Genomic DNA, 11,836 nt, shown 5'->3' with positions numbered 1-11,836 from the left:
AATGAACAGCAGCATATTTTCTTACGTCATCTGAAGCCACCGGAAGAGTGAGTTATCTGTCTCCGCCCCGGCAGCTCAGTCAATCCAACCTGAAGAGAAGGCGAGTCCACGGCTAAAAATATAATAGCTAACACAAGATGGCCGGTTTGCCTCGTAGGATTGTTAAGGTACACTTTACACCGGACATTGTATATATATATTATATAACCCGTGTGTGGGTATTTTAAAGTTTATGTGGTGAGAATATGGACGTACAATTACTGCCATTCAACGTGTAGCCTGACTTTAGCGCGACTAGCACAATTAGCTCTCATCTTGCTAGCTAGCTAGCTAGTTATCAAGCTAGCTCGCTGATCCGTGTCTGCAAGTGTTTTGTTTGCCACTTCCGTTTACTCCCTTCTGTCCTAAATGTGTTTTTTTTTTTTTTTTGGTTCAAGTAGAGTTGTTGTTGTTCTGAAAATTGTAGTTTTCACATCACTGGGGTGCTAATATTATAGTATGATCAACAAATTCTGACAATTTGTCCTAGTCGCCTTATGAATGGTTTCGCTATGTTAGCTAACGTTAGGCTAGCAGCGGTAGCTTCGGTGATTGATACACATGTCTGCGCTGATCCTGCTGTCCTGGTGGTCTCAAAACATTAAAATGCTTGTAATTGAGCAAAATGTTCGTGTTGCTTCTTTTCTATAAAACGAAACAATGATTTAGGGAGGAATCTAAGGTCTGTTGCGGTTTCCTCCCTCAACCTCACCGCAACTTCACTGGGCCAGGCCCGGCAACTGTGGGCGCGATCAGCCTGTTCCGCCACATCTAGCAGCTATTTCTCGGATTAAGCTGGTTTTCTCAGCTAGTAGCATACCGTTGACGAAGTGAAAACACGACACAAGCTTCCACTACGGGAACCTGCAGTTTGTTTTCCAATCTTAACGAAGACATGAACAATATTTCAACAGGATTTAACTAGTTTCCTTCTTGTTGACTGCAGATGTTCCGGTGCACCTGCTTTATTAAATGCCGAAATATGGAAAATGTTACAATTCCTCCTTTAGATTCCCATTGTCGATTATCCTTTAGTGTCGCACAATACTTTAAGACTCAAAATTATGCAACTGCGCTTTTGATAATAGAATTGTATGCGACGTTACACGACAAACTGGAATCATCTGTTAAGTGAATTACTGTAATCAAATGCATCATAAAATAACTGAGCTAAAACAGTAAGTCGATTAATCAATTTTTCGATTGACTGATCAGTAACTATTTTGATCATTATTTAGCCATTTTAGTCAAATGCTCGAAATTCACTGGTTACTGTCTCTAACTTTGAATATGCTGGTTGAGTTAGATTTATGTGATAGTAAACAATGTGTTTGGGATGTTAGTGTGGACAGGACAAGCAATTTCAAATCCTTTGGGTTCTGGGTAATTATGAATTCATGATGGACATTTTGTTTTGTTTTTTATGACATTTTATATACCAAATAATTAGTATTAGTTTATATATGGCACTATTGGTAGCTGCATTCCGAAATTGATCATTTTATTTAACAAATTAAAAGTTAAACATGCTGGGAAGTTCTTTTTGTGTGTATTAATTAAAGTCAGTCATTGTGCAGTAGGAGTGTCCCAGCCCCTTAGCTACCTTCTATACTGAACAATAGCTTGTGGAATGGAATGTGCTTTTGTCTACTGTATATGTGGCTGAGTTTGGAAGTGTGGGTGTGTGACTAAGCAGGGTGTAGTCTACACCTACAGCACTGTTTTTCTTCTCAGAAATGTCAATAATAGTGTTATGTATTTCTCATTCTGACCACACTCAGGAGACACAGCGGTTGATGGCAGAGCCTGTTCCAGGGATCACGGCTACTCCGGATGAAGGGAATGCACGTTACTTCCATGTGATCATTGCAGGGCCTCAAGACTCTCCTTTTGAAGGAGGCACATTTAGACTTGAACTATTTCTTCCAGAAGAGTATCCTATGGCAGCTCCCAAAGTACGATTCATGACCAAAATCTACCACCCCAATGTTGACAAACTGGGAAGAATATGTTTAGACATTTTGAAAGGTAAGAAAACATGATAGTATCAATTAAATTTCATAATTTTTTTTTTCCTGGTTAGAATCAATGTTGAACCACTGTCACAGCTAATTGCAGAATTGTAAAATAAAACATTTTGCTTGCATGGTTTTCTATCAAACCCTAAAATTAGCAAAAATAAGCAGCACCATACAAAGTTAAAGCTACAACTAGATAATACGGGGGGGGCTACTAAGAACCTATACAGTCTAAATGTGAGCTGGTAAGCCAAAATAATGATCAAACGTCAGCTAAAAGCTGCGCGGAGCTGTGAAAGCTGGGTGTTGACTCTCTGTGGCATTATTAGTACTTTCCACCCTCTAACATGACACAGAGCCATTTGATTCAATATTAGCTATTTGCATTTCAAGTAGTACTGTTTCATTGGAAATTCTTCACAGTTCTGTAAAAAAAAACATGACATTTTTGTATTCTGGATCTAGAGAGTATTTAGATAGGGAAAATAGAAATTCACATTAGCACTAATTACTTACCTTGTGACACAACATAATATAGACTACACCTTTTATTTGCTGTTAGGTTGCAGTGCTTTGCGTTCTCTAAACGTCACAACTTAGCGACTTAGCTGGCAACTACCAAATCAATCAATGGAACAATACATGTATGGTGACCTCACATCTGACTGGGATGTTTACACATCTCTGTCACCTAAGTGCAAAAATAGTGACTATTAACACATTATTAGACTCCAGCCGTGTTAGTTTTTATTGTCACAATGAGAATGAGATGAGATTTTTTTTTTTTTTAATAATATGAGATGGCTGAAAAGCAGCTATTATAGCTGCAGAGGCAATCTTGTGGTATAAAGCCACAGTAAGCAGAATTGATTACAACTGTTCAATCAAGTTTTGGGGTAAACAAACTCAAGGTAATGTTTATTTGACAAGAGCAGAACAGACAGCAGCAGCAGGGTTGCTAAACCTGCTCTAAGGTAATAAAGAAAATATTGGAACAGACTGTGTGACTTGTAGGCACAGTGATCTGCCGTTTGGCACAAGCTCATATTTTATTGTTTTGATTCATTAGATTTACTAGAGTTTTCCATTATCAAGTAGCCTTAGGGTAATTTGGATCTCAGTTCATGATGGGCTTCACCTCTCATCCATGAGGGTTGCTGCTCGCTGTCATTGGCACGTTGTGGCTGCATGGCCATCTTTATCCCCTAATACCAATGCCGTATCGCTCTGAAGTTTCCCTCATTTTCGCTAATTTGAGCTGTTTCTCTTTTTGCATCTTCTTCCAGATAAGTGGTCTCCTGCCCTGCAGATCCGCACAGTGTTGCTATCTATCCAGGCGTTATTAAGTGCTCCCAATCCAGATGATCCCCTGGCAAACGATGTTGCAGAGCAGTGGAAGAAAAACGAAAGCAATGCCATTGAGACAGGTGAGGATGTTATTATTAATATTTCTGTTCAACACTCATTAAAGCACTCAGGATGAGCTGTACTGAACTATATTGCCAGTGCCACGGGTGGTCCAGTATGATTTAGATTTGTCTGGTGTTCCTATAAATGTAAAAAAAACAAGCTGGTTGGGACCAAGTTGACAGCATAATCTGACTGTAAATACAGATAAGTACGGCAGTAAGAAAACATGGTTGAAATTGATGCTGTTTTTAAGTCTGTAAATCATCTGACTGAGATAAAAGGCTCTCAAATTAGAGCAGCACAGTCCATTGAAGACAATTCTGCAAATGAAAGATGTTATGCTGTTCTCCCAGGGTTGAGAGTATTGATGGCTTACAGTCGTTTGTCCCATGATGTCCATGTTGTAGGGCCCTGTAAAAAAAGCTGAGAGGCGTGTCTTGATGTCTGGGCAGCACTGCACAGGGACAATAAAATAGTTATAACTGTTAAGACACTGTTAAACATGTTACAAACAACATTGTTAAATGTCTAAGAAGAAGCCAGTGTCAGAATGTGTAATATAGTGTAGGGCTGTACGCTACGAATTTTGTCAGTTGAATCAGATTTGGCTGTTCAATACGAATATTCGTTCTGTGGCGGAAGCCTGTTTTATTTGACAGTTTGCACATGCATGGTGCGCGGCTTGTTAGACGGCTTTATGACATAAAGGCAACAGCCAGATGCACAGACCAGCGTCTGCACTCTCCTCTATTAAACTGACTGTTAGTATAAACACATCACACATTCCTTCTATTTTCATAAAGACAGTCAAGCAATGCTTTATTGAACTGCCAGATTTTTGAACGCCGTTCGGCGGGACGTTCGGGATGACAACTAATGAATGCGTACTGCAGAAATGTGCAGCAACATTTTTTTGTCGACCCTAGATATCAAACAAAAGCCAATAAGCTGCAGTGAGCTGTAAATTCACCATTTCTAAGCAGATCGCAGAAAATACCGTTATCTCGGAGCCTGACAGCGAAAACCCACCTTGACGCGGAAGCCATTCTGTACAGTGTAGAGGAGCGGAGAAATGGACGTCTTGTATGAACACCCGGGAGTGCGATCAGGCACAAATCTAGTTTCGCAGCGCTTCCTATTCTGGTGTGTTTTTCGCTGTGACAGGGCAAAGCCGCTCTTCCTTTGGGCAGTTTCCTCACTCAGACTCACCCTGGGTCCAGGTCCGCAGCTGCCTGTACCGTAAAAAGCAGAGCAGCGTGAAAGCGAGGAGTGCTCACTCTGCAGCTACTTCTGTGGACTGAAAAGTCCCCAGAAGTAGCTGCACACGCTGACACAGCGCTGTGGAGATAGGTCTGGCAATCCCAGACTAGCTGACATCAGTTTAGCCTATAACATGTCCATCAAAGTCTCTGAGCCCCCCTGTGATAACAGATCAAATTGCTTGTTTTGTTTGGCCAACAGTGCAAAAGCCAAAGATATTCAAGTTAAAATGATATTAAACAGAAAACCAGCAAAACCCCAGAGAAGGGTATCCGGAACTAGTAAAAATCAACAGAAGAGATTGATTGTTTGAAGTAATTTTAAGGAAAAATACCAATGAATATTGGTTTCACGAAATGTGAATATTTTCTGCTTTTATTAGCCTTCTGTGATAGAAAACTGAATTCATTTTTTTAGATTTCCAACCATTTGTGGAACATAACAAGCAATTTAAATATGTCAACTTATGTTTTGGAAAATATTTCCCGAGAATTTAAAGACCAAGCGATTGGTCCATTAATTGAGAAAATAATTGGTAGATTATTCGATAATAATAAATATAATCCTTAGTTGCTGCCCCAGCTAGAACCAACACAACGTTGGCATGTTTGCCTGATAAACTTTCTAAATGATAAATTGTTCATTAAAATTCTTGGTGATTCTCTATTGATTGACTGACTAACTGATGGTGACTTCATTGTTTTGGTTGTTTCTTTAGAAATACTGGGACATTTACTTTCAGCTACCTGTTGTGGGAGTTTGTTTGATCATCTGCGTTCACTCTGCAACAGTTTCCTTATCCACAGTTCTGCACCATACCCCCCCCCCCACCACCACCACACACACACACACACACACACACACACACACCCTTAACCATCATTTTATCTTTCTGTCTCTCCCCCAGCCCGATCATGGACCAAGCTCTACGCGGGCAACACTGAAGTATAGAAGAGAGACGAGGCGTCTGAATGTGATTCACAAAATGTACTCCTATTCTGTCAACATTCGAATTTAACGGACACACAAAAAAAGAGAAAAAAAAGATTATAAGTCCAAATCTATTTGAAAGAAATGACAAGATTTACTGCTGCAGACCTCTGGGTGACTTATTTTCCTCTCTAAGACGCGTTAAGTGTGTGTTAGCCTTTTTTTTTTTTTTTTTTTTTCCTGTGTTGCTATTTAAATGCATGGACAGAGAACAACACCCTCCCCACTACAGTCTTAGAAAATAACATGCAATATGTTGTCCTGAACCAGGCACATACTGGTACGTTTGCAAAATATACTTGCATTAAAGCTGTTCTTCTTTTAACACATGCATTTGTCAACACATCTGTATGTCTTTTGTGAGAGATGACATGTTCTGTTATTTCAACACGTAGTGTGTGTACAGCTGTCTTTTCACTAGTACTAGTAAGCAAATTAACAATATGAATATGATGACGTTTGTCTTTACTCTTTTTAGGGAATACGATGAGTTTTTGGAAAATAGCCCTTACACTCTACAAGAAGGTTAGTGTCTGTGTATACCAACTTGTCACAACACTGAACATTTTAGTTGGTGGTGCAGCAACTGTAGTGTAAAATCATTCCATGTACACATGGGGCACTTAATACTGAGCACAAAGGTGAAACTCTTAATATGTTCATGGCACAGCACAGACGATCTCATTTGTAAAACTGGACATAAAAGCAAGTAAATTTAGAGGGTTTCCCACAGGAAGTACTTCCTAAAGCCTTCAATGCCACATCAAAGACACTTTCTGTAACCACAGCACCAATCTAGTTAGATTTTAAAGAAGCTGTAATTATACACTGAAAAAAACATAGGGGGTCTCAGAGGGCAGAGATGAAGCATTTTCATCCATAGACAACTGAGGGAGGCTTATTCCAACATTTTAAATGAAAAATAAATTTAAGGATGCCCTGTCAGTTGCTGTATACCTGCCAAATTTGCAGGTAGAGAATACACAGTACTGAACAGCCACAGCTAACATTTAAAAGCATTTAGTCCATGGCTAGTGTCAACTTGGGGCCCTAGCAGATGTAATTTGTATCTCTTTTCATTATTTACATCTTAACAGTTTTACGTTGATAGAAAAGACAAGAATATTGTGTGATTAGATGCCTGGGCCCAATTAGATGGACTTTGCTTATAATAATGTAAAATCGATGATTTAATGTCTTATTTGGTTTTTTGAAAGTTAATGTCTGTTCGGCAGCAGTATAAAATTTTGCCTTTTTTCTCCACTTATCAATTTTCAGTCAAATGTGGACAGTTTGGGGAGGGTGAGCAGATTACGTCCACATGCTTTTAAAAAGCCATTCCCAACACATTCAGAAAGGTAGAATGACACACCATTGTTTGTGCTGAAAAGGATCAGTATGCATGTTGTAACTACTATGATGTGTTGAAAATGTCCTTTTTTTAAGGGTGTAGGTCGTTGAACTGTTTTTGTTTTTATTTTATTTTATTTTAACCGTCTGTCCATGCTATCTATGTTGCCTGTTCTCTATTTTATTTTCAGTGTTACTTCATTAAAAAGGCATGTACCATAACCAAACTGATATCAGGACAGTTTAAACTAGTTTTTCTTTGGGGTGTTTGTAAGAGCTGAGCTGTTACGGTGTCTTTGAAGGGAACTATTTTTTGAAGGTTTTGTCGATAGTTGCAGAGTTGTCTTTGACCGTTAGGTGGTCTCACCTGCTTTCGCTCTTTCTATGATACTGATCTGTGATGATTATGCAAGTGCATTGAATTAATTGGGTCATTGTGGTGGCAAAAAAGTGATATTACAAATAAAAAGTATTCAACATTAAAGGCTATTACAGATTTTGTTTGGGCTAGAAATTCCCTCAAGAGTCCATCAAAATTGCAAACGTGAAATTTTCAAGTTCTAGGTTGGGATTTGTTGTTGACCTGTAGAAAAGACTTCTTAAAATCCCTAAACTTTCCTTTTAAAATGCTCAGGTTTAGAGGGATCAACAATAACAGTTGGTGACTAAAAAAGGCCTATTGCCCGTAGCTTAGACCCTCCGTGATCATATCGCTTCTGTATGGCTCATCTGAGGGAGGACTGTAACGCTATGTTGTAGTAAAATTACTTTTAAGCGTTCTTTTTTTGATTGATCTCTTGTCTCGCTTTTTTTATTGGATTATCGCAGGCTTGGTGTTGCTGTAGATATGTATTGTGTCCCGTACTCGCCCAGAATTATTAACTAACTGTTTATAACTGCTACATTTACTCAAGTCTGGAAGATGGAGCATGGCTTAAAACCTGGTTAATTTATTGTTCCTGAGGGACTTGACGGTAATCTAAACCAAGAAACAGTCTGTCACTGGATTTTTTTCAAGCGTCTAGATGAAACTTTGGATCAAACTGATAAATCAGCTCCCCATGTGTTTTGTCGGTAATTTCAGTACATTTGCACACATGGCTCTTCAAATACTCTGTAAATAAACCGAGTTGAGTAAGTAAGTAGAGGCTCGTCTGGTTTATGTTTTGTGGAGTTTGTGTTCCCTTAAAGGAGAGACGTTACAGAAAAGATCTAATTTAGGGAGGGTGACTGCTATGAATTACATACATGTATGTACAGTGGTGCTCAAAAGTTTATGAACCCATGCTAAAGTTGACTAAAAAGAGGAATAAAAAAAATCATCTTTTGGAAAATGTTCTTAATGCCTTAATTTAAAAAAAAAAAAAAAAAAGAGATTGGCATGGTTTTATTACAGTTAGCCTAATAGCTGGTTTGATTTCTATTGAGAGATGATTTTATGGAAAGTACCCCATGCCAATCTCTAGGTATGGTGAAGGGTATGTGATGATGTGGGGCTATTTTAATTCCAAAGGCCAAGGGAACTTTATCAGGATGCATAGTATCCTGGATCCATGAAATAACTGGCCTTTAAAAATAAAAATCTGCCTGCCTCTATGGGAATTTAACATAGGGGTGTACTTACTTATGCCCCCTGTGTTTTAAGGAAGAACATTTATTTATTTATGATACATTATTCACTCACAAAGAAAATTGGTGTCCTTAAAGGTCGGATTTTTCCTAATTTTTTTAGTTAAGGCATTAAGATCAATTTCCAAAAGATGATTTTTTTTTTAATTCCTTTTTTTAGTCATTTTTAGCATGGGTTCATAAACTTATGAGTACCACTGTATCTCGTAGGAATTAGCACTGTAAGAATGCATCTTATTTTTTTTTTTTTTATTAATTTTGCTGTCAGGTTTTTAAGCCACTACCATTTGATACATTTTAAAACAGAATTCGATTCAGGTTTCTGCGTTGCTCAATAAAGCCTTGATCAGAGCAAGCGCATAAACATTTTGCATGAATGGTATGAAACTGAAGCATCCCTAAGACAGCCGGATACACTTGGCACACTGAAAAAAACCTACATTACATTTGCAGGAGGAAGGACCGTTCATGTCCAGCTGAGGGAGGCATTGTCACTTTAACAGTGGTGAGTCATACAAAATGCAGCGCATACTGTTATTTATTTCTATTTTAAAGGGACAAGTATTTAGCATGAAACTATCAAGAATAATTGATCTGAGGATTCCAGGTACGCTACAGTAGTTCATTTCATAGATTCACACTTTTAAACAGAAATAATTCAGCTGAAATGGATGACTCTGTAGCCTTGATGGCACCTGGTTAACAACTGCTGACATATAGAACTATCTCCAAAATTTGTAATAAATAGATCCTTTCTGCTCACAGCAGACATCTTGACTTGTCTGTAGAATTCCACAAGATGGCGCTACACTCATATTTTACGTGGATCAGACAACTTCACACCTTTTGGTTAAATGTGAGGTACTGAAGAATAATTATATGTTTTGGGATGTGCACGTTCTCAGGGTTTACATTCATTTCTGTTAGGTTTCGTTATATTACGTCCTCTCAGTAGTACCCCATTATGTCACAGGTATTTGTCCAGTCAAGATGTTCGGCTACCTGAGCAAATGCAATCTGTTTACTTAATCTTTTGCAATAGTTTTACAGTGTCTGCCTTACTGCAGGAGTCACCTGTCCTGGAGGCCCATGTTTTTGTGTTTTTATGTTTCCTCGCCAGAAACAAAGGTTTTCCAATGTTTTACAATCATGGCTTTGTTTATATGGCAACAGTATGTCATTCAAGCTGGTATGCAGCCACTCTTTGAGTGGAATTGCAGGAAATGATTCACCTCACTATCTGAAATTCCTGACTAAACATTAACTAGTCTCATAGGCTGTTGTCTCTCTTGCACCGTCCATCGGAAGAAAATATCTGGTTGAAGTGAGATTTATGTCATTCAACATAACACATTTATAAATATGAGCTCATGATAGCCACCACTGATACAAAAAGCAATACATGTTGGGTTTATATTAGGTTGATAACAGCAGAACTAACAAATTGAGACATTGTTAGTTACTATGGCCTCTGCTTTTATAGAGTTTGACTGAAGTATCATTTGTACCACATTTCATAGTTTGTTTTTTTTGACGGATGAATGACCTTTTTAAAATAGAAGCATGAGGCGGTCACTCCAGAGTACGCTTTTGAGGGTTTGCCTGAAACCATCATCAAACTTACTGGGGCAGAGGCTCTTGTCAATACAAAACCTACAAATACTTAGCACTTCTGCACTGATGAGTCCTAAATGCTGGGCTGTAGCCAGGACAAATTTAGAAATATTGAAGCCAGGTCAGACCAAAAACAACAACCTCCCGAGAATGATTTTTAAATATTTAGATTTGTTCAGTTAACTATTTTCTGAGATTTAAATTTCCCAACATGAACGGATTATGTACTGGTTGTGAAAACAAATCTCCCTCTGGGGCAATAAAGACTATCAGAAGGTCTATGTAAATGCTGTTTCAAAGCCTTCTCCACACTGCCAGTACTTAAACTATGGTGAAGAAATACTATTTTCAAATCTAAATATCTGCCTGTTAAATACTACCATCGTTTTTTTTTTTTAAACTGAGTAGCGGCCTTAATCATCTTTGACTAAGATATGATGTCAAAATTATTGATTAGCTCAGTTGGTAGAGTGGGTGCCCATATATAGAGGAGGTTTACTCCTCAACGCAGTGGGCCAGGGTTCGACTCCAGCCTGCGGCCCTTTGCTGCACGTCATTCCCCCCTCTTTCTCCTCTTTCATTTCTTCGGCTGTCCTGTCAGTGAAGGCCTGGAAATGCCTAAAAAAAAAAAAAAAGACTATAGAACACATATTCAAGATTGATTAATGCAAAATACAATAAAGTACTTAATCAACACAGCAACACTTAATTGTACCCCCCCCCCCCTTTGTAACCAGATATAAGGATATTTCGGGGGGAGGTGTTTATGAGTTGGACTATTTCTTGGCTAGTAGTTATTTCCTGGACTCTCCGCTGGCAGTAGTCCAGCACATAAGCCCTTGTAAATTTTTTGTACGGATTAAACAAACCATATATGATGTGTTAACTGGTGAGCTTTAGAGGTGGTAGGCAGATTTTGTTACCTTTGGATAGAGCCAGGCTAGCCGTTTCCTCCTGTTTCCAGTCTTTATGCTATGCTAAGCTAAGCGGCTGCTAGCTGTAGCCCTATATTTAACGGACAGAAATGAAAGTGGTATTGATCTTGTGATCTAACTTGGCCAAAAAGCAACCCCAAAATGTCAAAACTATACCTTCAAAGTAGACTATTACTCTTTTGACCAAAAAAGATAATTGCAAGCAATCAACATGGAGTTCGGAAGAACAGAACTGCATGTTTTAAGAATATGCTTCCCCTGTGTACAGTTTAATTTGCCAGTCAAATATTATTCATTTAATGTCACATTTAATGCCTTTTTGGCAATGTCTTTTTTTAGTGTGTCCCCCATTCTTTCAGGCAATTGCTCTGACTCGTGTCTAGTATGAGCTGAACATTAGTAACTGTAATACTTACACACAGTTTATCCTCACAGTTAATGTCACCGATTACTTTTAAACAGTTCACTGCAGCACATATACTATTTGAGACTGTAATTACACTTGCACTTGAAATACATTTCGGCTCCAATACAGTGTAATTTATCATGTCAGTGTATGATGAAGAGCTACAGCCACAGTGATCGCTACCA

The 11,836-nt window shown here is 38.5% G+C and overlaps 1 protein-coding gene across 1 annotated transcript; it reads left to right on the top strand.

The window, feature by feature from the left end:
• Positions 1 to 9: 9 nt before the first annotated feature.
• ube2nb (ubiquitin-conjugating enzyme E2Nb) lies at positions 10 to 7,551 on the top strand. The gene is made up of 4 exons (XM_031313485.2): positions 10 to 167; positions 1,821 to 2,067; positions 3,344 to 3,484; positions 5,635 to 7,551. The coding sequence occupies exons 1-4, from the start codon at positions 138 to 140 to the stop codon at positions 5,676 to 5,678; spliced, it is 462 nt and encodes a 153-aa protein (XP_031169345.1). The 5' UTR covers positions 10 to 137; the 3' UTR covers positions 5,679 to 7,551.
• The last annotated feature ends 4,285 nt before the right edge of the window (positions 7,552 to 11,836 follow it).

This window comes from Sander lucioperca, chromosome 20, assembly GCF_008315115.2.
Source record: "Sander lucioperca isolate FBNREF2018 chromosome 20, SLUC_FBN_1.2, whole genome shotgun sequence".
NCBI lineage: Eukaryota > Metazoa > Chordata > Actinopteri > Perciformes > Percidae > Sander > Sander lucioperca.
Note: the sequence above shows the minus strand (reverse complement) of the source record. Positions and strands in the feature narration are given on the sequence as shown.